General features: G+C 43.7%; 1 protein-coding gene across 2 annotated transcripts in view; it reads left to right on the plus strand.

Annotated features, from left to right (window-relative positions):
- Positions 1-709: 709 nt before the first annotated feature.
- Positions 710-27457, plus strand: part of mtmr14 (myotubularin related protein 14) — a 132576-nt gene continuing 105828 nt past the window's right edge. For both annotated transcript variants that reach the window (XM_059944786.1, XM_059944787.1), the window contains exons 1-2: positions 710-1100; positions 7095-7243. In XM_059944786.1, coding sequence (XP_059800769.1) covers positions 987-1100; positions 7095-7243 — 263 coding nt within the window. In that variant the 5' untranslated portion in view covers positions 710-986. The remainder of the gene's footprint in view (positions 1101-7094; positions 7244-27457) is intronic.

The raw sequence follows: 27457 nt of genomic DNA on the forward strand, positions 1-27457 counted from the left end.
TTGTTTCTTTCTGTACAAAGGCCTTTCCTTTTATATTCGGGATAATTTTGGAATGTGTTTTTAACACAAGATACCCTTTCTGAGATAGATATATGACATCACACCTTCATTAAAAAACATAAAGCTAACACAGCCCCAGTTACAATTTTCTCCAAATGCTCAATGGAATTGTACCCTTGATTTGCACAGATTACATTTGATTATTCCTGATCACTACTAAACATGGCCAAGGTTGTCAAAGATTTCCATTTTCAAGGCTTCAATCATTATCTATTGAAATCAATTATCGGGAGCATTGCAGAGTCTGTTATATGTACTGTGTTGTGAACCTCTATCCGGAGGAACATTGTTTCATTTGGCATTGTACAGCTGAATGGTAATAAACTGAACTTGAACTAGATCTTGATAGATCTGTTCTAAAACATGCCAGGGATTGGATCCTTTCCGAAGACTCCAGTTACATCTTGGCTTCCTGACAATGCAGATCACGGTAGCGCTAAATAAAACGAGTTAAGACGGTACGATGACACAGGATGTGGTGTACAAGCTGGCAAGCAATCAGTTAAGATCATGATAGTAAAGCAATTTGCAACATTATCCTGTTGCAGTTAAAATCTGATTGGAGGTAGAATGATTTAAGATGATCAGATCCTCTACGCCAAGAAGAGTGGGCGTGGCAACCTGTGACGCAAGGGGGTGAGAGGTCAGACACTGCCGGTGGGATCAAAGGTCAAGGCGGTATCCCATGACGATGCCCGTCAGCTGGTGCCAGGTTTGAGCACTGTGGCCGTGGTCGAGGGAACGGCGGGCAGCCGCGGAACTTTGCCATCAGTATACGTCGAGGGAAGCGCGGGCGGAGGCCGGGCGTCCGGCCCGCGGGGCCCGGCAAGTGGCTGGCTGGGCCATGGGCAGCAGCGCCAGCAGTCCATTACAGGGAGAGGCCGGTGGAGGCTGTGCGGATTGGGGCGTGGAGTAAGGGCTGCGACATGTGGGAGCCTGGCCTGACTGGGCCTGGAACGGCCAACAGGAATGAGGAGATCGGGGAGCTGATCGATCATTTCTCCAAACACCAGTACCGGGCCAAGGAGGCCAACGCCAAGGTAACGAGACAGAGAGTGGCTGCTGTGTATCTCAGGCATTAAGCAGATTAAAAGGGTATCGTAGAAGATATGATCAATGCAAAATCGCGTAACTGTGTTGACTAGTAACCCTGACCAGCAGTCAGTCGTTTAAAACCCCCAAACTGGGATAACACTGTCAATAAAAGTAATAGAATCCAAGAATAATCTATATCACAGGCAAAAGTTCAACGAAACTCCACATTTGAGAGGCAAGTGAGTTAGCATTGCGGTGTGTGAGGGGTGATCTTAATTAAACATATAAGATATTAAGGGGACGCGGAGACATTGTTTGTGTTAAGATGTTTTTTTTTCCTCATGGGAGAATCTTGAATATGGAATTATTTTCAAGGTAAAGGACTGATTATTACGAACTGACGCACTTAAAAACATTCAAGCAGAGTGATAAGTCTCTGGAAATCGGTGGCAAAGAGCGTTGTGGAGGCTAGCTCATTAGAAGCATTTGAAGTGGAGTTAGATAATTTTTTGATAGATCGGGAGATGAAGGACCCTGGAGATCTAATGGAGAGGAGTTGACAACTGGCCTAGTGACCCTATTGAATAGTGGGACAGATGATCTAGTCCTGTTATTTTCTCATCTTCTTGGGTTCAGCAGTAACTAAAGCTGAGGATAACAGCTGTAGCATTAAACTAGTTCTTCAGCATTGGGTGAATGTAGAGCATTTCCTGTAAAGAACTTTCATTTCTTTAAATTTGTAGAATGTACATATTATTTATTAAATGTCCATCCAAACATGATATTCATATTCTTTTGCTATACATGTTTTTCTTAAAACCATGTGTATTTTATTTTCAGAGTTAAGACATTTGTATCATCCTGCATATTTACCTGAAATTTATTAGATGAGTGATAAATTAATTCAAGCTCACTTTACCTTCAATCTGTTTGGACTTGCATTACTTTTTTGACAATCTATTTTATTCTTTAAGTAACAATTAATAGTGTGTGGTAATGCCCTTTTGTTTATAAGCTCTCTTTTGCACAATTTACATCAAGAGTACAGTAAAGTGAATCAGAATCTGTTTTATTATCACTGGTGTTATGTGTCCGGCAACAATGAATATAGAATTGAGTCAGGTTTTATAAACAAATAAACATTTATTAAACTCTGCTCAACAAAAATGAAAAGTAAACAAACGACTAACTTAATCAGAAGTTAACTGCTATACGGCAACTCTGTAACAGTTCTTAAAGTGGTAAATGCAAACACAGTCTTAAACATGGTAAATACTAAAGTCCGAGTGATTTATACAGTCAATTAGGAGAGACTTTCCTGAAGTAACAAATTCCTTGACAACTTGACGTTACTGCTGATCCCAGCCAAAATATGCCTTGCCTGAAGGATTCACGAAGAAGGAAATGAAAACGGCTTAAAGGAACTGACCTTTTTCTGGACGAATGAACACTGCAGGTAGTGTTGAGGAAGTGGGAAGCTTGGACTTGGACAGATTAAGAGAATGGTCAAGAAAATGGCAAATGAAATACAATGTTGGAAAATGCAAGGTCATGCACTTTGGTAGTAGAAATACATGTGCAGACCATTTTCTAAATGGGGAGAAAATCCAAAAATCTGAGTTGCAAGTGGAATTGGGAGTCCTTGTGCAGAACACCCTAATGGTTAGCTTGCAAGTTGAGTCAGTGGTGAGGAAGGCAAATGCATTCATTTCAAGAGGTTTAGAATATAGAAGTAGGAATGTGATGCTGAGGCTTTATAAGGCACTGGTGAGGCCTCACCTTGACTACTGTGAACAGTTTTGGGCTCCTCATCAAGGAAAATATGTGCTGGCATTGGAGAGGGTCCAGAGGAGGTAGACAAGGATAATTTTGAGTATCATCTGAGGAACATTTGGCTCTGGGCCTGTACTTGCTGGAATTCAGAAGGATGGGTGGGGGGGGGGGAATCTCATTGAAGCATTTTGAATGTTGAAGGGCCAGACAGTAGATGTGGAAAGGATGTTTCCCATTTTGGGTAAGTCTAGGACAAGAGGGCACAGTGTTAGAACAGTGGGGCATCCATTTAAAACAGATGTGGAGAAATTTCTTTATCTAGAGGGTGGTGAATTTGTGGAATTTAAGGTCGTTGGGTGTATTTAAGGCAGAGATTGTAAGGTTCTTGATTGGCCAGGGCTTCAGAGGTTACGGAGAAAAGACCAGGAGTGGGGCAGAGGAGGGGAAGAAAGGATTAGCCATGATTGAATGACAGAGCAAGCTTCAAATTCAGATTCAGTTTATTGTCATTTAGAAACCACAAATGTAATGCAGTTAAAAAATGAGACAAAGTTCTTCCAGAATGATATCAAAAAAGCATATGACAAAACAGACTACACCAGAAAATCCACATAACGTTTGGCAATCCCCAATCCAGAGTCTGGAGAGGCTGCTGTGTATTAATATTGCACTATCGTCTTAGCACGTTCCCCGGAAAGGAGCTCCAAATCCCCCAGATAAAAGAAGACCAAAAACTAAAGCTACAAGACCTGCACAAAACCACGTAGTTACAACATATAGTTACAACAGTGCAAACAATAGCATAATTGATAAAAAACAGACCATGGGCACAGTAAAAATAGTCCAAAGATGTTAAAGGACTATAAATTCAAAATAATTCACTACACAGTTTCCACGAGTTGCCAGGGTCCCGACAGACTCGCCATCCCACGCCGGTGGCAGAAGGGAATATGCTCGCTATGGACTTTCACGGTGCCGCCCGACTCAGCCTCGCAGACACAGCACGCAATGAAAGCTCTGTCAAACCCAGCCTCGCAGACGTAGCACACACTTAAAGCGACCTGACCGCAGCGTACTCCGAGTCTGTCGAACCTCCGAGCCAATGACCATCCCCTCCGGCACAGCTTCTCTGAGCACCATCCTCTGCCGAGCGTATTAAGACGGCCCCACCAACGGCCACCGGCAACGCGACCCCGAGGACTGGGGGCCTGTTCTTCCCAGCAGAGTCCCGGACCTCACAGCAGCAACGAAGAAGGTCTTCCTGGAGATTTCCAGATGTTCCTCCATGCTCCCACGTCTGTTTTCAATCGATTATGATTGCGCACGGCACCCCACTTCACAAATAACAGATAATCAGCTCCGGAGTGGCTGCTGCAAGCTGCGTCGCGCCGCCATCTTGGAAATCATTCAACTTGATGGGCCAGATGGTTTAATTCTGCTCCGCTGTGTTAGGTTCTTGTATGTATGTAAGTAGTGCAAAAAGAGAGCAAAGCAAATAAAAATAGTGAGGTAGTGTACATGGGTTCATTGAATTGAACTTTGATGTTAATGCTCAGCCTACTAGCTTGGTGCATGTTTAAACTGCATCTAAAAACTAATGTCTGTCCATTTTGGACATATCACATAATAGCAGAAAACACCTTTAATGTTGACCTACATTTTGTAATCTAATGATTCAATTAGTTAATTCTGAAGTAAGGCTTGATAATTGACCAATGTCCTCTTAGCATCATAGGAGATACAATAGCCGGGAGCTACATTTTGGCATTTTACCTCTTTCATTCCCCACTTTGGTTATCACCCATCTTCTGAGTCCCCTCCACCTTCCCTTCTTTCCATAGTTCACTGTCCTCTCTAATTAAGTTCCTTTTTCAGCCCTTTACCTCTTCCTGCAATCCCCTCCCAGTTTCTTTCTTTGAGCCCCCTCAAACAAACCCACCCACTTTCTCCCTCAGCTATCTCTCCTTTCTCCTGCCAACTTGTCATCATTCCTTCTCTTCCCCCTCCCCCACTTTATTACCTTATTCTGGCTTCTGCCCTCTTGCTTTTCAGTCCTAGTAAAGAGTATCGACCTGAAGTGTCAATTGTTTATTCCCCTCCATAGATGCTACCTGACTTGTTGAGTTCCTCCAGCATTTTTCGTGTGTGGTACTTTTTAACAGTGTTAGGCGGCATGTAGAACCCTGATTATCCTGTGGTCCACAGTCACAGGCTTACATATGTAATTACACTTGGAATGTAAACACTCATCTTTGTAAATTGTCAATAATAGGTTCAAGTTTTGCCTCAACTGACGCACTTTCTTCCTGCTCTTCTGTAATTAATAAATCTAACTTCAAATTTGATTCGTGGTAGAAAAGCTTGTGTAAAACCTAATGGTGACTGCAGTTTCACTTGTGAAAAGAACCCAGTTGTTTTGTCAATTTTTGTAATTTTTACAGATTTTTTGCATGTTTCTTTTTGTAGCCACTTTTCATTGGACATTGTCTTTTCTGAAGGCTTTGATTTTTGTATTTTGAATCAGTTTATTTTATGTCTTTTTTTATATAGGTTTCTGTCATTTGGCAACAAAGTTTATTGCTATCAGCCATGCAAATTTTATTTTCCATTGGTAAATCCACTCTTTGTTCAGTCCTGCTCAAAACATGTTGGCCTATTTACAGCAGCATGTGTTGAAATTTAATTCTGGCTTGCCAATTGAGAGGGGTTGCACACTAAATGACATTATTGAATACTAGCTGAAAAGAATTGAACCTTTTGTCAGGCTTTAACAAACTTCCTCTCTCCATTGGTTATAAAAGATCCCATGATGCTAGTTACAGAATAATGCAGGGAATCTCGCATATTAACCAGTTTTTATCTCAACCAGTATCACTGAAAGTTTTATTTCTACATGTAATGACAGTAAACTTTGAGTCTACCTTGAACTGTAAAATGGTTTGGTGTTGTGGAAGTCATGGGAAGTGCAATGCAAATGAAGTGCTATTATCTCCTTGATTTTTTTTAAATGACATTTGGACTGTGGTCCCTGTCTAAATGAGTTTGACATATGAAATTGGGGAAATCATTCATCATATTCCTTTGAGTGTGAGGAGGTATGAGAATGTAGACTCATCTGCATAGAAGCATCTACTTTTTTACTATTAAAACACTATCATCTACAGTAATACTTTTGCATAGAAGTTATTTAGGATATAAAAATGACAGTAAAATTTTGTATGTTCAAGACAGTTGATTTATTGGTTGCAACAATCAGTCTGCAGAAAAGATCTCTGCGGATCAAGCAGATCTGTGGGGAAGCTGGGAAGAGAGGAATTGTTCGGGGTGGAAACCCAGCAACAGGATTGAGGACAGGTGACCAGAATAAAGAGGAGAGAAGGAGTGCTGAGACAGCTGATAAGTGGACTGGTGGGGAGGGGTTGTTGAAGTATGAAGAGCAGATAGGTCTAAGCTGGTTGGAGTTGGAAGACATGATAAATGGGGGCAAGCTAACAAAAAAGGAAGTTGGAATAAAGAGGGCATTGGACAGGATTAAGATGGAGCCAGCTACTGGCAGGTGATATGTGGGAACATAAATGCTACTAGTTTTGGACTGAAAGGTGATACAGGAATCATTATGAGAGGTATTAAAGACAAATGGAACAAGAAGTAAATGAATGAGGGTCAAGATCCAGTGTGTGAAACATAAGGGCAGCAGCTAGATGGAATTGGGTGAGGGAAGGGGACAGATATGGGTGATGGGAGATGCTGAAGGGGTTTGTGGAAAAGGGGATAAAAATAGGCAGACCAGAGGATCAGAAAATGAGAAGGCTGGGGAGTGGGGAAGAGAACAGGAAGGACAGGTTACCTGAAATAAGAAAATACAATTTTCATATTGTGTTGTGGACCACCCAGGCAAAATAAGAGGTATTGTTTCTCTAATTTGAATAGGGAAGCACTCTGGAAGGCTGAGGCTGGACAGGTCCATGTGAGAATCACAAGGGGAATTGAAATGGCATTCAGCTGGCAGCTCAGGATGTCCTTTGTCAACAGAGCGAAAATCCTCTGCATATTGGCGAGACCAATCACAGAATAGGGAACCAATGTAAACAAGACTGCTATGGAAACATCAAATGGAATAGACAAAGTTGGAAGAATTAGAATTGAATCTTTGCTTCACCTATTTGGCTCTCTGGTTGACTGCACCTTTTCATTGAAGTAATGTGCATTTGTTTCTTTGATTACAGGTAGAGAAGATTGAAAATCGCTGTCTGGAATTGTTCAGGAAAGACTATGTGTACAGTGTGATTCAGAATCCAAACGGAGAGCTTTGTGGGCATTACCCCCGCCAGATCATCTTCAAAGAGTATGCAAGCACAGAGGGTGGTAAAGACAGGTAATAGGATTTAATTAACATGTCAAGGGTTTTGTGAATTCTGTGTATTTGTTCATGTCTTGGTATTTTTCCAAAGTAGTTACAATATAAACTAGACTGCATTATAGAATGTATTGATTGTGAGGATGGTGAATAGTCAAGATATGGGAGCAGGAATTGACAATGTTTTTTGGAATTTTAATTGCTATTGACATGCCGAGTTTGAATGTTGCTGGGGTCCTTGCTATGTCGTACTCTGCAGTTGCAAGTAATCTCATCAATTATTCAGGTTGCTTTTCATTCCTTGTGTGATGTATTCTTTTCACCAGTTGTGTGTTTACATTGGCCGTCTTATTCAGAATTTCAGCTGATGCTGTAATGTGATGAGTTATAAGTATTATCAAGTCATAAAGTCATACAACATGGAAACATGTTCTTTGGCCCAATTTATCCCTGTTGCTCAAGATGTCTATCCAAGTCCCATTTTGCCTGCATTTGGCCTGTATCTCTCTAACCCATTCCAGGTATAGGTAACTTAAGTGTCATTTTCTCTGGCAGCTTGTTCCATATACCCATCAGTCTCTGTGCGAAAATGTTGGCCTCAAGTTTCCTTTAAATCTTTTTCCCTTGCACCTTAAAGTTGTTTAATTTTGGACTTGACTACCCTGGGAAAAGACTGACTATCAAGCTATCTACTGTATGTCCCTCATTTTATCAGGTCATTGCACAAGTGGTCTAACCAGTGTTTTATAAAACTCTGGTAGGGTACCATAGTCCTAAAAGGACCGTGTGCTATATGTCGTCTTCATCCATTTGTCCACCCACTTTCAGTGAACTACCGTCTGTACTGTTCAATAGCAAGCCCAGAGCACTACTAGTTACTGTGTATATCCTGCTGTGGTTTCACAAAATGCATCACTTTGCGCTTAACTGATTTCAGTTCACCCTGCCATTCCTTTGCCCACATTCCCAGATGATCTATATTCCTTTGCAATAATGGAAGCACTCAAGGCATCCGGGAAGAGAAATGATAAGTTAGAACTAGAATTTATAGCCGAACAGTGAAAGAACTGAGATTGAGAAATGTGTTTGCATAATATTTTCCTTTATATCTTCTTGGTTCTTCAAATTAAAGGTTGGTAATGTGGCGACCCATTTCCTAGCGTATCCGAACCGACTCACAATTAGATAGCCTACGGGGGTTTGCGAGCACAGAGCTTTGGAGCCTCTGCGCCATGGGGGGCCGGTTGACAGAGGCTTAAAAGTGAGGCTGAAGTTTTCGAATAAAGTTTTTTCCTTCGACTGCAGTTACCGACTCCGTGTCGTAATTTTAGCGCTGCATGTAGCACACCGCTACAATTGGTGACCACGACGGTCCAAACGATTTTTGGACCAGAAATGACCGACGCCGCCTCTGTTCATGCGGTTTCGTTGAAACTGCCAGGTTTCTGGACACAGCGCCCGGACCTATGGTTCCAGCAAGCCGAAGCCCAATTCCACGTTCACCAGATCACCTCAGAAGACACCCGCTACTACTACGTGGTGAGCTCCCTCAACCAGGACACAGCGGCCCAGGTCGCAGAGTTCGTAAAGTCGCCCCCGGCAGACGGCAAGTACACGGAATTCAAAGCCCTGCTCCTCAGGACTTTCGGACTCTCTCGGCGCGAGCGGGCTGCCCGTTTACTGCACCTGGATGGCTTGGGCGACAGACCTCCATCGGCTTTAATGAATGAGATGTTGTCTCTCGCCGACGAACACACACCCTGCCTCATGTTTGAGCAGGCATTCCTGGAGCAGCTGCCCGAGGACATACGCCTGCTGCTGTCCGATGCGGATTTCAGTGACCCCCGGAAGGTGGCAGCCCGGGCGGACTTGCTGTGGAACGCCAAAAAGGTGAGCGGGGCGTCCATCGCACAGATCACCCAGCCACGCTCCCGGCAGCAAACCAGTCCAGGCCCGGCCACAAAGCCCGCCAACCCCCGGCCCAATGAACACTGGTGCTTCTACCACCAGCGGTGGGGCGCAGAAGCCCGCCGTTGTCGCCCGCCCTGCAAGTTCCCAGGAAACGCCAGGGCCAGCCGCCGCTGATGGCTACGGCGGCTGGCCATCGGGATAGCCTCCTGTATGTGTGGGATAGAAGGTCGGGACGCCAGTTTTTGGTCGATACTGGGGCTGAGATCAGCGTTTTACCTCCGACGAGTTACGACACCCGCAGCAGGGCACTGGGTCCCCCCCCTGAGGGCCATGAATGGCAGCACCGTAAGGACCTATGGCACCCGTAAGGTGCAGCTACAGTTCGGCTCCAGCCAGTTCACGTGGGACTTCACACTGGCCGCCGTAGCCCAACCGCTTCTGGGTGCGGATTTTTTGCGGGCTCACAGCCTGCTGGTCGACCTGCCCAGGAAGAGACTGGTACACGCCGAGACCTTTCAGACGTTCTCCCTGGGTGCAGCCCAGTTGCCAGCCCCTCACCTCGGCTCCATCACGCTGTCCGACAACGACTTCACCAGGGTCCTGGCGGAGTTCCCATTGGTTCTGGCACCGCAGTTCACAGCGGCCATGCCCAGGCACGGCGTACAGCACCACATCCCGACCCAGGGACCACCCCTCCATGCCCGTGCTCGGCGGCTTCCCCCGGACAAGCTCCGACTGGCGAAGGAGGAGTTCCAGAGGATGGAGGAATTGGGGATCATCCGGCGGTCCGACAGCCCATGGGCCTCCCCCCTGCACATGGTGCCCAAAGCGACGGGGGGCTGGAGACCGTGCGGCGACTACCGCAGGCTGAACGAGGCTACCACACCGGACCGCTACCCTGTGCCGCACATTCAGGACTTTGCAGCAAACCTGCACGGCGCACGGATCTTCTCCAAGGTAGACCTCGTCCGAGGGTACCATCAAATCCCGATGCATCCTGACGACGTCCCCAAAACGGCTCCCATCACCCCGTTTGGCCTTTTCGAGTTCCTCCGCATGCCGTTTGGCCTGAAGAATGCCGCACAGACGTTCCAGCGGTTAATGGACGCGGTGGGACGGGACCTGGACTTCGCGTTCATCTATTTGGATGACATCCTCATAGCCAGCGGCAGTCGTCAGGAGCATCTGTCCCACCTCCGTCAACTCTGCGCCTGACTGAGTGAGTACAGTCTTACAATCAACCCCGCCAAATGCCAGTTCGGACTCGATACCATTGACTTCCTGGGCCACAGGATTACTAAAGACGGGGCAACCCCTCTGCCCGCTAAGGTAGATGCGGTCCGCCACTTCCCCCGACCCACCACGATCAAAGGCCTTCAGGAATTTGTAGGTATGGTCAATTTCTACTGCCGCTTCCTCCCTTCAGCTGCCCGGATCATGCGCCCCCTGTTCGCCCTGATGTCGGGTCCGAGCAAGGACATTACCTGGGACGAGGAGTCCGCCGCCGCTTTCGTTCAAACGAAGGAAGCGTTGGCAGACGCCGCAATGCTAGTACATCCCAGAATGGACACCCCTACCGCCCTCACAGTGGACGCATCAAACACGGCAGTCGGTGGGGTGCTGGAGCAGCTCATCGTAGGTCGCTGGCAACCCCTGGCGTTTTTCAGCAAACACCTGCGACCACCCGAGCTTAAGTACAGTGCTTTCGACCGGGAACTGTTGGCGCTCTACCTGGCAATCCGGCATTTCAGGTACTTCCTAGAAGGTCGGCCCTTCACCGCGTTCACGGACCACAAACCGCTTACCTTTGCGTTTACGAAAGCATCCGACCCCTGGTCGTCCCGCCAGCAACGCCACCTGTCCTACATCTCTGAATTCACGACGGATGTCCGGCACGTCTTGGGTAAGGACAATGTCGTGGCGGATGCGCTCTCTCGCCCTACCGTTCATGCCCTTTCCCAAGGGGTAGACTTTGAGGCACTGGCTGAGGCGCAGCAGGCGGATGAGGAGATTCCGAGTTACAGAACCGCAGTCTCCGGTCTGCAGCTCCAGGACCTCCCCGTGGGCCCAGGTGAGAGGACCCTACTCTGTGACATCGCCACCGGCCAGCCCCGTCCAGTCGTCCCGACAGCATGGCGGCGCCGCGTTTTCAACTCCATTCATAACTTGGCGCATCCCTCCATCCGGACAACTGTCCGGATGGTTTCCAGCAGGTTCGTTTGGCACGGACTCCGCAAACAGGTCAGTGAATGGGCCAGAACGTGCATGCACTGCCAGACGGCCAAGGTTCAGCGGCACACCAAAGCCCCACCGCAGCAGTTCCATCCCGCCCACCGGCATTTCGACCACATTCATGTGGATATCGTGGGCCCCCTGCCAGTGTCGCGCGGAGCGCGTTACCTCCTGACTATCGTGGACCGGTTCACAAGATGGCCAGAGGCGGTCCCGCTCACTGACACCACCTCCGAATCTTGCGCCCGAGCCCTGATCGCCACCTGGATATCTCGCTTTGGTGTCCCGGCCCACATTACCTCCGACAGAGGCGCCCAGTTCACCTCCAGCCTGTGGTCAGCTATGGCCAGCCTTTTGGGGACTCAGCTGCACCACACAATTGCCTACCACCCACAGTCGAACGGGCTAGTGGAGCGTTTCCACCGTCACCTGAAGTCGGCCCTCATGGCCCGCCTGCAAGGAGCCAACTGGGCGGACGAGCTTCCCTGGGTCCTACTCGGCATCCACACAGCGCCCAAGGACGACCTGCACGCCTCGTCGGCCGAGTTGGTGTACGGCGTGCCCCTGGTCGTCCCCGGGGAGTTCCTACCAGCCCCAAGGGGGCAAGAGGAAGAACCCGCAGCAGTCCTGGGCAGACTACGCGAGAAGCTCGGTAACCTGGCCCCCATACCCACTTCACAGCACGGGCGGCACCCGGCCTGCGTACCCAAAGACCTACAGAACTGTAAGTTTGTGTTTGTACGAAGGGGCGGGCATCGGCTACCGCTGCAGCGGCCTTACGAGGGGCCGTTTATGGTGCTCCGGAACAACGGGTCCATGTTCGTGCTGGACGTTGGGGGGAAAGAGGAGGTTTTCACGGTGGACCGCCTCAAACCGGCCCATGTGGACCTGGCGCAACCGGCCGAGTTTCCGGCGCCTCGGCGCAGAGGCCGACCTCCCAAGCAGGTTCTGGCCCAGACTGTGGACATTGGGGGGTGTATCGCCGGTTCTGGGGGGGGGGTTATGTGGCGACCCATTTCCTAGCGTATCCGAACCGACTCACAATTAGATAGCCTACGGGGGTTTGCGAGCACAGAGCTTTGGAGCCTCTGCGCCATGGGGGGCAGGTTGACAGAGGCTTAAAAGTGAGGCTGAAGTTTTCGAATAAAGTTTTTTCCTTCGACTGCAGTTACCGACTCCGTGTCGTAATTTTAGCGCTGCGTGTAGCACACCGCTACAGTAATTCGTTTATCAGCTCCATTAGAACAGTTCTTGATTGCCCCTCTCAAAATAAATGTTTGCAGCTGATCAAGGCAACAGATTTGTCCGATCTGGAAAATGAAAGCTTGTTCAATCCTTGGCCTCCTCTACTGCCATGATGAAGCCACGCTCAGGTTTTACGAATAACACTCCAACCTGATGGCATGAACATCAATTTCTCAAACTACTGGTAATTGCACCCCGTCTTCCCCGTTCACCATTCCTTTTCCTCTTTCCCTCTCTCAGCTCATCTTCTTATCTGCCCATCTCCACTGTGGTGCTCCTCCCCCTTCCTTTTTTTCATGATCTTCTACCCTCTGCTGTCAGATTCTCCCTTTTCCTGCCCTTTATCTGTTTCACCTATCAGATTCCCAGCTCTTTACTTCACCCCTCCCCCTCTACCTACCACCATGTACTATTTCTTCCCCTTCCCCCCCCAACTTTTGCTCTAACTTTTCATCTTTTTTTCCAATCCTGAAGAAAAGTCTCAGCCCGAAGTTTCAACTGTTTACTCTTTTCCGTGATGCTACCTAGCTTGCTGAGTTCCTCCAGCAGTTTGTGTGTGTTGCCTATTAATTTTATTTTTGTCTTCTTTGGGAATGTCCAAAATAGTGAGTGGATTTAAGTCAACAGAGACTGAGTACAACATTTATTAATTTTGTAAGAATTTTTTTTACCCCATTCTACTTTTTTAATTGTGAGTGGATTTCCCCCCCCTTCCCAAACCCCGGCTTGCCTGCCCCTCAACTGCTATGTCATTGGGGATTCATAGTGGGCAATTCTGCATCAATTTTGAGTGTGATAATTATCTAATTGGACAAAAAATACTGCTTTCTTGAACATTGATTTCCTTAGTTCAATTGAAGTTTGCTTATTGTCTCTGTTCAATAAGTTAGTTAAAAGAAAATAATCAAGAGAATAGTGTATCAAATTATAAAAAATCTGTCCTGATCAATTTAAAGGCTATGTGTATATAAAAAGCACTTTTCAATTGTTTTGGCTCTTCATTAGTCTCACGTGAACTTTCATTTCCTTTTATATGATTTCAACTTTTAACTGAGAATCCAGTGTCAGTGACTGGTACTGATATTCCTGAATTAAGGAATGTTTGTAAAATATCAGGCCACAAAATCAGCAGGAAGAATGGCTTATGACTAATCACAGGGGAGTTTGCTGACTCTCCTAGAACCTGGACAGCAATATGAATGACGGCTGAAATACTAGCAACCCCAACGCTGTCCCCAGTAGGACACTGAAAACCTGTGCCAACCAATTATCTGGCATATTCAAGGACGTCTTCAATCTCTCACTGCTGCATTCGGAGGTTCCCAGCTGATTTAAAAGGGCATCAATCATGCCAGTGCCTAAGAAGAACAGAGTGAGTTGCATCATTGACTATTGCCCAATACATAGAGGATATTCCGACTGGTTGTATCACCGTCTGGTATAGAGGTCACAATACACAGGAACGCAAAAAGCTGCATGGAGTTGTAAAATCAGCCAGCTCCGTTTTCGGCATTTGTCTCCACACCATTGAGGGCATCATTGAAAGATGCTATCTTATTACTACCATCAGTGAGGAGGTACAGGAGCCTGAAGACATACTCAGTGTTTCAGGAACAGCTTCTTCCCCACCTCCAACATATTTCTGAATGGTTCATGAACGCAAGAACACTGCTTCACTATTTTGCTCTCTATTGGACTGTTACTTTTAATATTTTTATTGTAATTTATCGTAATTTTTATATGCTGGATTGTACTGCCGCCACAAACCAACAATTGGTTATTTCATAACATCCGTCACTGATAATAATTCTGATACTGATTACAGAGGGGAAAATGAAAATTTTTGGTGGTGTAGTTGACTACTTAATGCAACATAATCACACCTACAGTGAAATTATCCTGTCCCTCAGGATTTTTTGGGTCATCCTAGGGGATTTTTTTAAAGCCACAATTATCCAGCACATGTCAAGATACCACAAAACGTTTTTTAGTCAGTTATATATTTCCTGGAACATACTCTCCTACCATTTCTTCATATCCATGCTTTATCATCATTCATTTTAACAATGAAGAAGATTTGGAATTTAATAGAAAAATATGCTTTTATTTGTACTGTACATGTAGCAATTTACATTGTACTAATATCAATGTTTGTGTTTCCTCAGTCAATTATAGTTTTCCACATTTGGCTTTTTTTTTCTTTACTTGTTATGTGCCAGTTGATTTTCAGAAGTATAATTTCTTGTGCACTGCTTTCTATGCTCTCTAAGCCAAGGTACGTCCATCGTACATGGGGCAAAGTGATTCATCAAAGCCAAGATAAGTTTATTCTCTCCCTGTAAGAAAAAAAAAATAGCCTTCCATCTTTCCTTGTTAAGGCTGCACAGTTGGAAGAATTTGTACTTTAGCTATGGTTGACATGGTTAGAGAGTGAAGCTGAGAACTGCAGTTATATAGAGAATGATCAAGCAGCTGTCAAAATGGTTCCTGTCATTTTACTAATCAAATTTGGGTGGGATATCACAAATGAAATGGAAATATATTTTAGTCCAAGTTGCAACAAGACAGATTTTTACATTTAGGGAGAAGTGCAGTTAACAATGGCGGTTTAAAAAGAGGTGGTTAACTGAAACAACCCTTAAATTGTTGTTGCACCTGGTTTTACTTCTGTTTCTTTGGCTGACCGCTGAACCTGAATGAGAAATCAGTTAGTGTGATGAGTTTCTGTACTGCTGTTAGTACAGAAACAGGTGCATATCAAAGCATTAATCTGCCTCAATCCCATCTACCTGCCCTTCATACTCCTTCCATCTGTGTACCCATCCAAATTTCTCTTAAAAGTTGAAATCCAACCACATCCACCACTTGCATTGGTAGGTTGGGTTTTTTTTTGTGATATTCTTGCTGTTGATGATATTTTGATTATCTGATGGATGTAGAGGCTGATGCAGTCCATTGTTCTAGGTGATTTAGCTCATTGGAGTCATTTACAAAGTCTTTGCTAATTAAGGTGCAGGGTTTCATATTGAGTACATATTGTGTGCATTAGTGGAGTGTCATCTTTTTCCTTCATTGTTGCAACCATTTACCTATTTAACATTGGTCCTTTTCAAATTTCTGCTACCCCTTAAAAACCATTAGTTCAATGCAGTTTTGGTTTTTGGCATGATAAGTACACAATTAGGATAATGTACAAGATAAGAGATAAGGGTAGAAGTTGACCATAGAAAAACCTGGAAGCTGTTGACTACTGATGATTTGACTCAATTCTACTTTCCAGCCCATATTCCATATCCCTTAATTCCAAAAATATATTGATCATAGCTTTGAATATTCTCATCCTAAGATGCATTTCAAAAGTGTTTCAAAGATTCACACACCTCAATGAAGAGAAAATCTCTTCTGACATCAACCTTAAATCTTTGTCTCTCTTTCCTCCAACTATTTGCTGCTGGTTCTAAACTCATAAGAAAAAAAAGTAGCCAGCCAGCATCAATCCTGACGAGTGTCATATTAAATTTGAGGGATAGCCTGTGGATCCCTCAAGTATGAAATAACACTAGATGCTGGAAACACTTGGCAGGTCAGCAACACCTGTGGAACAAGAAACAGTGTTATTGTTTCAAATCAAAGACCTTTTTGTCGGGACCTTCCAATCCCCTTTATATTACTGAGTAGGGTTAAGTTTTATTCTTATAAAGTCCAGAAATTAAAGGCCTATTCTTGAGATCTTCCCTTAGAACCATAGGACATTACAGCACAGAAACAGGCCTTTTGGTCCTTTATGGCTGTGCCGAACCATTTTTCTGCCTAGTTCCACTGACCTGCATCTGGACCATATCCCACTCACCCACGTACCTGCCCAAGTTTTTCTTAAATGTTAAAAGTGAGCCCGCATTTACCACTTCATCTGGCAGCTCATTCCACACTCCCACCACTTTGTATGTAAAGAAGCTAATGTTCCCTTTTAACTTTTCCCCCTTCACCCTTAACCCACGTCCTCTGTTTTTTTTCTCCCCTAACCTCAGTGGAAAAAGCCTACTTGCATTCACTCTATCTATACCCATCATAATTTTATATACCTCTATCAAATCTCCCCTCATTCTTCCACGCTCCAGGAAATAAAGACCTAATCTATTCAACCTTCCTCTGCAACTCAGTTTCTCAAGTCCTGGCAAAATCCTTTTTAACCTTCTCTGCACTCTTTCAACCTTATTAATATCCTTCCTGTAATTTGGTGACCAAAACTGCACACAATACTCCAAATTCAGCCTCACCAATGCCTTATGCCTCCCATAACATTCCAACTCTTATACTCAATACTTTGACTTATAAAGGCCAATGTACCAAAAGCTCTCTTTACGACCCTATCTACCTGTGATGCCGCCTTTAGGGAATTTTGTATCTGTATTCCCAGATCCCTCTGTTCTACTGTATTCCTCAGTGCCCTACCATTTGCCTTGTATGTTCTACCTTGGTTTGTCCTTCCAAAGTGCAATACCTCATACTTGTCTGCATTAAACTCCATCTGCCATTTTTCAGCCCATTTTTCCAGCTGGTCCAAATCCCTCTGCAAACTTTGAAAACCTTCCTCTCTGTCCACTACACCTCCAATCTTTGTATCATCAGCAAATTTGCTGATCCAATTTACAACATTATAACCCAGATCATTGATATAGATGACAAATAAAAATGGAGCCAGCACTGATCCCTGTGGCACACCACTAGTCACAGGCCTCCACGCAGAGAAGCAATCCTCCACTACCACTCTCTGGCTTCTCCCATTGGGTCAATGCCTAATCCAATTTACTACCTCACCATGTATACCTAGCAACTGAATCTTCCTAACTAACCTCCCATGTGGGACCTTGTCAAAGGTCTTACTGAAGTCCATGTAGACAATATCCACTGCCTTCCCTTCATCCACTTTCCTTGAAACCTCCTCGAAAAACTCTAATAGATTTGTTAAACATGACTATCAAGCACAAAACCGTGTTGACTCTCCCTAATGTCCTTGTCTATCTAAATACTTCTAGATCCTATCTCTTGGTACTCCTTTGAATAATTTACCTACTACCAATGTCAAGCTTACTGGCCTATAATTTCCCGGATTACTTTTAGAGCCTTTTTTAAACAATGGAACAACATGAGCTATCCTCCAATCCTCTGGCACCTCACCCGTAGATACTGACATTTTAAATACATCTGCCAGGGCCCCTGCAATTTCAACACTGGTCTCCTTCAAGGTCCGAGGGAATACCCTTCAGGTCCTGGGGATTTATCTACTCTGATTTGCTTCAAGACAGCAAACACTTTCTTCTCTTCGATCTTTATAGGTTCCATGACTTCACTACTTGTTTGCCTTATTTCCATGGACTCCATGACTTAGTAAATACAGACGCAAAATATCCATTTAAGAACTCCCCGATTTCTTTTGGTTCCATACATAGCTGACCACTCTGATCTTCAAGAGGACCAATTTTATCCCTTACTATCCTTTTGCTCTTAATATACCTGTAGAAGCTCTTTGGATTATCCTTTACCTTGACTGCCAAAGCTATTTCATGTCTTCTTTTGGCCCTCCTGATTTCTTAAGTTTTTTTTGCACTTTTTATACTCCTTAAGTACCTTATTTGCTCCCTGTTTCCTATACATGTCATATCTCTCTCTCATCTTCTTTATCATAGAGTTCCAATATCCCTAGAGAACCAAGGTTCCTTATTCTTATTCACTTTGCCTTTAATCCTGACGGGAACATACAAACTCTGCCTCTCAAAATTTCTCCTTTGAAGACCTCCCACTTACCAACGGCATCCTTGCCAGAGAACAACCTGTCCCAATCCACTCTTTTTAGATCCTTTCTCATTTCTCCAAATTTGGTCTTTTTCCAGTTTAGAACCTCAACCTGAGGACCAGATCTATCTTTGTCCATGATCAAGTTGAAACTAATAGTGTTATGATCACTGGAACCAAAGTGTTCCGCTACACACAGAGAACCCCTTAGTTCATTATCCTTGGAAGCTTGTCGTCAAATTCAATTCTGCTACCTCTAAGCCAAATATATCCTTTGAAATAAGGTGCACAACCTCAAAATGACTTTATAGTTCTTTTTAAGAAAAGATTTTCTTGTTATGGGAGTGAAGAATCAAATTTTTTACACTTATTTTATTCAGCCTGCCAGTTTGTTGCCTCAGTTAATCTATCTGTAACACTTGGCAATCTCTTTCCATCTTAATGTTACTTTACTTTCTAATTTAGCATCGTCAGCAAACTGGAATACTTTACAATTGGACCCTTCGTCCAAGTCATCACTGTAACTTATAAATAACTGAGACCCAAGCATTGATCCTTAAGAAGTCTGGTTAATTACAACCGAACAGTTCTAAAAATAATCAGTTTATTTTTGCTTTGTTTTTTTATTTGCTAGATGCAGGGGGGCTGTTTCTCCGGTTGTGGAATCTAGTTCCATGTGGCACAATTTCAGAATAGACTAAGAGGAGGAGAAATTCTTCACTCAGTGATAAGCTTTGGAATTCTCCAGCTTGGATGGCTGTGAAGAGTCTGTCATTGTGCTCATTCTAAATGCAGATTTTTGGATATTGGAGAGATCAGGGTTATGGGAGTAGTGGTGGAATATTGTGCTGAGGAAAAAGATCAGCCACTATCTTAATAAACTGCAGAACAGAATCAATTTAACGAGCCTTTACATAAGAAACCAGCCCCTCTCTCAATGTCACAAGAACAAAGGAGCTGGTTCTGGTCTACAGGAGTAATGGAGACAGGCTAACCCCTATTGACATCAATGGATCTGGGGTTGAGAGGATGAACAGCTTTAAGTTCCTCCGCATAAATATCACTGAGGATCTCACATGGTGTATATGTACCGGCTGTGTGGTGAAGAAGGTACAACAGTGCTCTTTCACCTCAGATGGTTGAAGAAGTTTGGTATGGTTCCCCCAGATTCTAAGAACTTTCTAAGAGGCATGATTGAGAGCATCCTGACTGGCTGCATTACTGCTTGGTATGGGAACGGTACTTCCCTCAATTGCAGGACTCTGCAGAGAATGATGCGGGCAACCCAGTGCAGTTTTTAATTTGAACTTCCCACTATTCAGGACATTTACAAAGACAGATGTGTAAAAAGGGCCCAAAGAATCATTGGGGACCTGAGTCACCCCTACCACAAACTGTTCCAGCTGCTGCCATCTGGGAAACAGTACTGCAGCATAAAAGCCAGGACCAACAGGCTCTGGGACAGCTTCTTCCACCAGGCCATCAGACTGATTAATTCTTGGTGATGCTACTGTATTTCTATGTTATATTGACTGGCCTTTTGTACATAACATTTATTATAAATTACTAAATTGCACATTTGAATGGAGATGTGACGTAAAGATTGTTACTCATGTATTTGAAGAATGTAAGTAATAAAGTCAATTCAATATTTTTACAAAACTGCTTAACGCAAACACCCAATAACAGAGTGGAGTCACTAGCGTGCGGTTTTACTTAATTTCTGTCAAGCAAATAAAAATTGGTCATGAATGTTAGGTTTTTGGGAGTGTTCAGCATGTTGAAATGCTCAGGGTTTCTATCAATACATTACTAAGATGGGTGCCACAATGTCATAGTGGTTAATGCGATGCTATTACACCTGGGCATTGAAGTTCAGGATTCAATCCCAACATCCTCTGTAAGCAGTCTCTATATGTATTCTCCGTGGAATGTGTCTTCTAGTTTCCTTCCACAGTGCAAAGATGCACCGGGTAAGTTAATTGGTCAATGTAAATTGTCCCAAGACTAGATTAGGGTCAAATTGGAGTTGTTGGAGGTTGCTGGGTGGCGTGGCTCAAAGGGAGGAAAAGACCGATTCTCTCTGTATCTCTAAATAAGCACATAAATGAGATGCTATTGATTACTTTTAGGGTGATGGTAACATGTCTATCCCAGAATGGGGGAGAAAAAGCTGTCTGAGTAGTGCTTTATTCAAGAAAGTGAAGAATTTCAGAGGTGACTGTTTTCACATGCAAATACAGTAAGTGATTAGGTGGCCAAGTGGTACTTTAGGCATTATTACAAAAGGACTTGTAGAGAAGGAAGGAAGTCATTGCAATTGTATCTTGTTGTGGGTGAGACCACATCTGGAGTATTGTCTGGTTTATTTCTCCTTGCTTAGAAAAAAGATGTACATGAGGTAAGTGCCAAAGGAGAAGTGCAGCTACAATTTACCAGATAAGTTCTGGGAATGGTGGGCTTGCAACACAGGGATTGCACTGTTTATGTGAGGAGATCTCATTTGAAATGTACAAAATTACAAAGAACTTTACAGATCAGTTGTTTAGAATCGGAGAGTACAGCTTGAGAATGTGGAGGAGTCTGTTTTGGAGTGAAATTAGAAATAACTTGATGCTGTGAACTATTCCAAAGGTTCTCTAATTAGTAATTGGTTATTATTTTTGTTTGTACTGAAATTCATTGAAAAGCTTTGATTTGCATATTCTTAACCATAAGTACATGGAGGCAGAACAAAAGGAAAATCATAAGAAATAGGAGGAGTAGGTCATCTAGCCCGTTGAGCCTGCTCTGCCATTCATTAAGTCATGGCTGATCTGGCCATGGACTCATCTCCACCTACCTGCCTTTCCCCCATAACCCATAATCCCTACAATGCAAAAATCTATCCAATTTTGTCTTAAGTACATTTACTGAGGTCACCTCCACTGCTTCATTGGACAAGGAATTCCACAGATTCACTGATCTCTGGGAAAAGCTGTTCCTCCTATAAGATCTCCTCTTATTCTTCTGAATTCCAGCGAGTACTGTCCCAGGCAACTGAATCTCTCCTCATCGTCTGTCTCCCTCATCTCTGGAATCAACTTGGTGAACCTCCTCTGCACTGCTTCCAAAGTCAGTATATCCTTCTTCAAGTAAAGAGACCAGAACTGCACACAGTACTCCAGGTGTGGCCTCACCAGTACCCTGTACAAATGCAGCATAACCCTCCTGTTCTTACATTCAATCCCTCTAGCAATGAAGGCCAACGTTCCATTTTCCTCCTTTGTAACCTGCTGCACCTGCAAACCAATGTTTTGTAATTCATGCACAAGCACTCCCAAGTCCCTCTGCACAGCAGCATGCTGCAATCTTTTACCATTTGAATAATAATCTGCTATTCCATTTTTCCTTCCAAAGTGGATGACCTCTCATTTACCAACATTGTACTCTATCTGCCAGATCATTACCCACACACTTAACCTATCTATATCTCTCTGCAGACTCTCAGTATCTTCTGCACAATTTGCTTTTCCAGTCAATTTAGTATCATCAGTGAACTTAGATAAACTACACTCAGCCCCCTCTTCCAGATCATTAATGTGTATTGCTGACAGTTGTGGGCCCAACACTGACCCCTGTGGCACACTGCTCATCACTGATTGCCAACCAGAGTAACACCCATGTATCCCAACGCTCTGTTTTCTATTAGTTAACCAATCCTCTATCCACGCTAATGCATTACTCCCAACTCAATAAATCCTTATCTTATGGATAAGAATTTATAAGGCATCTTATCGAGTGCCTTTTGCAAACCCAAGTAAGTAATGTCCATCTGTTCCCCTCTATCCACTGCGTCTGTTACATTCCAAAAGTACTCCAGTAAGTTTGTCAAACAGGACCTGCCTTTGCTGAATCCATGCTGCGTCTGCCTGATGGATCCATTTCTTTCCAGATGCCTTGCTATGTCTTATTGATAGTTTCAAGCTTTTTCCCAACTACAGATGTTAAACTAACTAGCCTATAGTTACCGGCCTTTTGCCTACATTTTTTTGACATTTGCTATCTTCTAATCTGCCGGGACTTGCCCAGAATCATGAGAATTTTGGTAAGTCATCACCAAAGCCCCTACTATAACTTCTTCCACTTCTTTCAGTACCCTGGGACACATTCCATCAGGACCAGGGGAGTTATCTATCTTCAGGCCCATAAGTTTGCTCAGCACCATCTCTTTAGTGATAGCTATTGTATCAAGGTCCTCAACCTCCCATTGCATCCATAACATCTCTCTTTGGCATGTTAGGTGTGTCCTCCGCCATGAAGACTGACACAAAATAGTCATCCAAAGCCCCTGACATTTCCTCATTACCCAATATCAGTTCCCCCTTGTTCTCCAAGGGACCTACATTCACTTTAGCCACCCTTTTCCATTTTATATAATTATAAAAACTTTTACTATCCGTTTTTGTATTTTGTGCTAGTTTATTGTCATAATCTAGCTTCCCTTTCTTTATTGCTCGTTTTGTGGTACATTGCTGCTTTTCAAAATCTTCCCAATCTTCCAGTTTCCCACTGCTGTTGCTGTTGGTGACTTTGTATACATGAGCTTTTAGTTTGATCCCATCTTTTATTTCCTTAGTTATCTAATGCTGGCTGTCCCCACCCTTACTGCCCTTATTTATAACTGGAATATACTTTTGTTGAACACTGAAAAATCTCTTTGAAAGTCTTCCACTGTTCCTCACCATATAGCCTGTGTTGCTAATCTACACGAGCCAACCCCTCCCTCATCCCATTGTAGTTGAAAGGTTCAAAGGTCCAATTTAATGTCAGAGAAATGTATACATCCTGAAATGCTTTCTCTTCACAAACTTCCATGAAAACAAAACTGAACGCCAGTTAAACGTGAGAACCCCAAAGTCGTCCCCCCAGCTCCCCCCTCCTACGCCTAAGTGGCAGTGAGCAACAATTCCCCCCACCCCACAGGCAAAAAAGAAGCAAGCATCAACACCACCATCGAGCACAAGCGTGAGCTAGGCAATAGCAAAGACACGGATACCCCAAAGACTTCGCATTTCATCTGGCATTCCATAATAAGGAAGAAGGAGGCGCCCCCCCATTTTCACAGCGAGCAGGAGATATAACAACAGCCCATTGGTTTATGATGTTAAAAGTCAGTTTCGGTGCTTTTTACGAGCTCTGTGCCTGAAGACTGCAAAGATCTCGGGTCTTTGGGCCCACAGCAAAAGATTTTCCAGCCTCCCCGATGACACACAAGTCTCCTACCGTGACACGGACCCTCGATCCGCCCGTCTCCAGAGCCCCGAGATCTTAGGCTTTCAGATACAGGCGAGACTCTTCAGGCTGAACCCTTGGCATGTCAGATAGCGGCCAGTCCTGAAACCCCGAGAACAGGTCCCATTCCCGCAAAGAACCGAAGTCAGCGTGTAACTCCGGGTCAGGGTCTTCAAATAAAACCCTGAAAGGGAAAATAAAGATATTAAAGATGGAAATAGAGCTGTTTTCAAAGATGCAAGCTAAATGCTAAATGTGCTTTTCTTTTCAGGTTGAAACAGCCAAGTTAAAAGAACTCATTGACAGTGACTGTTGCAGTTCACTAAGTCTTAGCAATTGGATTTGTTATTAGTGAGTGTAGACTAATCAAAAGGGCAATATTGTGGATCACTCTCATCGGCTATGTTACTGTCCAGGCAATTACTATGTTTTCAACATTTCATCAGATGTATTTGTAATTACTCAATATTGATGTGGCATTTGTGCAGACTTGCAGGACATTGCATTAAAGCAGGAATATTCCTGAAGCAGTTAAAGAAATCAATAATATATAGAAAGCACAGCTTTTAATTTTATAATTTGCTTGAAACTTTATTTTCACAGCTGTTTTAAATGTCATTCACTTTTTTAGCATTTTTAAAATTTTTAATGGTCTTCTATGGAAAAAGCATTCAATTCATTGTGAAAGGAAGCTGATAATTGCAACCTAGATTATTTCTACATACTAAGGCTGCTACCAACAAAATTGACGTAAATGGTCCCTGAAAAGAAAGAAATGGATCACCCTTGTCTGTTGATTACAGTGAGGCAAATTACCTGTTTTATACTGTTTGTTCATCATGAATCTGTCAGTACCCATCCAGAAGTAACTGTGCAGTTGATTTAGCTGGGGTCAAATAAATTCATAGCTAGTGTTCAGTTGGCCCTCCTTATCTGTGGGGGATTGGTTCCGGGACCCCTCACAGATACCAAAATTCGCGCATGCTCAAGTCCCTTATTCAACCTGTCTCAGTGTGGTGGATCTTAGGACCCAGCGGAACCCAAGCCTGGCGCTGAAACATACGCTCTGAAGTGTTTTATATGCATAGAAAGGTAAAATATATACAATATACTAAGACAAACGCTTGACTAACTGAAGCTTAATAATACCGGATGTACCTGTTCTGACTTACTTAGTAAGAGAACTTCCGATTTTTTTCGATCCCGATCCATGATAACCCACGCACATCCTCCCGTGCACTTTAAATCATCTCTAGCACTTCCGGGTTTTCATGATTCGCAGTTGTTTGAATAAATCGGCCCTCCTTATCCGCGGGTTCCACATGCGAGGATTTAACCAACCACGGATCGGGAAAACCCGGAAGTTCTCTCTCCAGCACTTGATGTTTGAGCATGTACAGATTTTTTTTCTTGTCATTATTCCCTAAACAATACAGCATAACAAGTATTTACATAGCATTTACATTGTATTAGATTTTATAAGTAATCTAGAGATGATTTAAGTATACGGGAGGATGTGCATAGGTTACCGCGGATTGGGAATTGAAAATATACTTAAGTTCTCTAAGTCGTAGCAGGTACATCTGGTATTATTTAGCGTCAGTTAGTCAAATGTTTGTCTTAGTATATAGTATATATTTTACCTTTCTATGCATATAAAACAAGACACATATGTATTTCAATAATTAAACCACTGTGTTGCTTAGTAATAATTGTAGTTTTCATAGGTGCAGGGCCTTTCACATGCTCCATTATTCTCACTTTATCCTTTAAAATTGTTCCGATTGTTGACCAACCTTAGCCTAATGCTTTTCCAATGACTGATGGTGTTTCACCTTTTTCCGATCACTTTATTATTTCCACTTTATTTTCAATCATCATCATTTTCTGGAACAGAAACACTGTGGGCGGCGGGTCCAGAGCTCCGCCGGGTCCTAAAGTCCACTGCACTGAGACAAGTTATATGAGGTCCGGAGCTCCGCCAGGTCCTAAAGTCCACTGCACTGAGACAAGTGAAATAAGGTCCGGAGCTCCGCCGGGTCCTAAAGTCCACTGCACTGAGACAAGTTATATGAGGTCCGGAGCTCCACCGGGTCCTAAAGTCCACTGCACTGAGAAGTTATATGAGGTCCGGAGCTCCGCCGGGTCCTAAAGTCCACTGCACTGAGACAAGTGAAATAAGGTCCGGAGCTCCGCCGGGTCCTAAAGTCCACTGCACTGAGACAAGTTATATGAGGTCCGGAGCTCCACCGGGTCCTAAAGTCCACTGCACTGAGAAGTTATATGAGGTCCGGAGCTCCGCCGGGTCCTAAAGTCCACTGCACTGAGACAAGTGAAATAAGGTCCGGAGCTCCGCCGGGTCCTAAAGTCCACTGCACTGAGACAAGTTATATGAGGTCCAGAGCTCCGCCGGGCCCTAAAATTATCTGACTTGAGCATCTGCGTTTTTTGATATCCGTGGGGGGTACCGGAACCAGTCCCCTGTGGAGGGCTGTCTGTATCTAATGCCAGTTTTTACATAATTTAATAAGAGGTGCATTGAGGTTAGAGTAGATGCTGTTGTTCATTCTAGCAATGATTCCACCTGCATTACAAAGGGGAGCGATATTAGGGTGTTACTTCAGAGGTCTTAGCAGAGAAAGTAGAAATTAGGAATGACATTCTATATCAGCAACAGAAGCTGACGGAGTACTCCCCATGTTTCATTGGAAGGTGTGGGAATGGTTTGCAATGGAAGTCAATACTTAGACTCAGAGTTAAGTATTATCTTAATTTGTGACCTTGCACTAGTGGTGAAGGTCACTTCCTGCAGCCACACCACAATCTTTGGATTTTTCAATTTGCCAATGACACTTTGGTTATTTATGAACAGTTAATCTGGATTTGTATTTAACATGCTACTGTTTGCACCCACTTCCTACCGACTAAGATTGAATGATGCTCCGACATATTTCCTGTTTTTTTTTCTCTCTTCTGAGGCCCTCTACAAGTTTCTCTGCTGAAAGACAGTGGTGTTGTGCCAGGCACGTTACAAGTGTTGTATCTAGACATTAGGGCACAGGGAGATCACATAGTAGGCTGGGGTTTAAATCACTGGGTTGCTGGGTGCCGCAGCTTGGTGGACAGAAGGGCACGTTCTGCTCTGTGCCTCTAAATAAAATGAAGATTACCACCAAGCAAATGTGTAAGAACTATACATTTACTTTTGACTGCTGCATGGAATTATTTTATTAATTTTGTTTGAAATCTTTATTAGTGGAGGCTTTAATTTTTTTTCACACTGTGGCTAAGTTTATGTGGAAATGGTCGGTAACAGGGAAGTAATCTGGAACTGTTGGTGAATGGACAATTGTGATTATGTTCACTGATAGCATACTTGCATAAGTTCATCACATGGGCATAAAGGGACTGGGTGGCTTTATCATTATTTGCACTGGTTCCTCAGTTGTTTGCCACATAATGATAATTCAAGAAGGATTCAAAAATGCTGATTTTTAATATGTTAAAAACATTTACAGAAGTGAAACAGTCTAGCAGATAGTAACTGATGTATATCAGATTTCTTTTTATAGGAAGTTATTAGTATTGAAAAGGGAAATAAATGTTTGTATATAATAAGTTCATTAAATGTGTATAAATAGAATTCTAGTTTAGAGCTTAATTGGTGTGAGCGAGTCAGTACACTTTCAGGGGCACAATGTTAATGTCACCTGTTGAATATTCAATAATGTTGTAACAAGTAGCCAGGCATATTGAAAGTACAGTGGATTTTGTATG

The sequence above is a fragment of the Hypanus sabinus genome, chromosome 19 (assembly GCF_030144855.1).
Source record: "Hypanus sabinus isolate sHypSab1 chromosome 19, sHypSab1.hap1, whole genome shotgun sequence".
Taxonomy (NCBI): domain Eukaryota; kingdom Metazoa; phylum Chordata; class Chondrichthyes; order Myliobatiformes; family Dasyatidae; genus Hypanus; species Hypanus sabinus.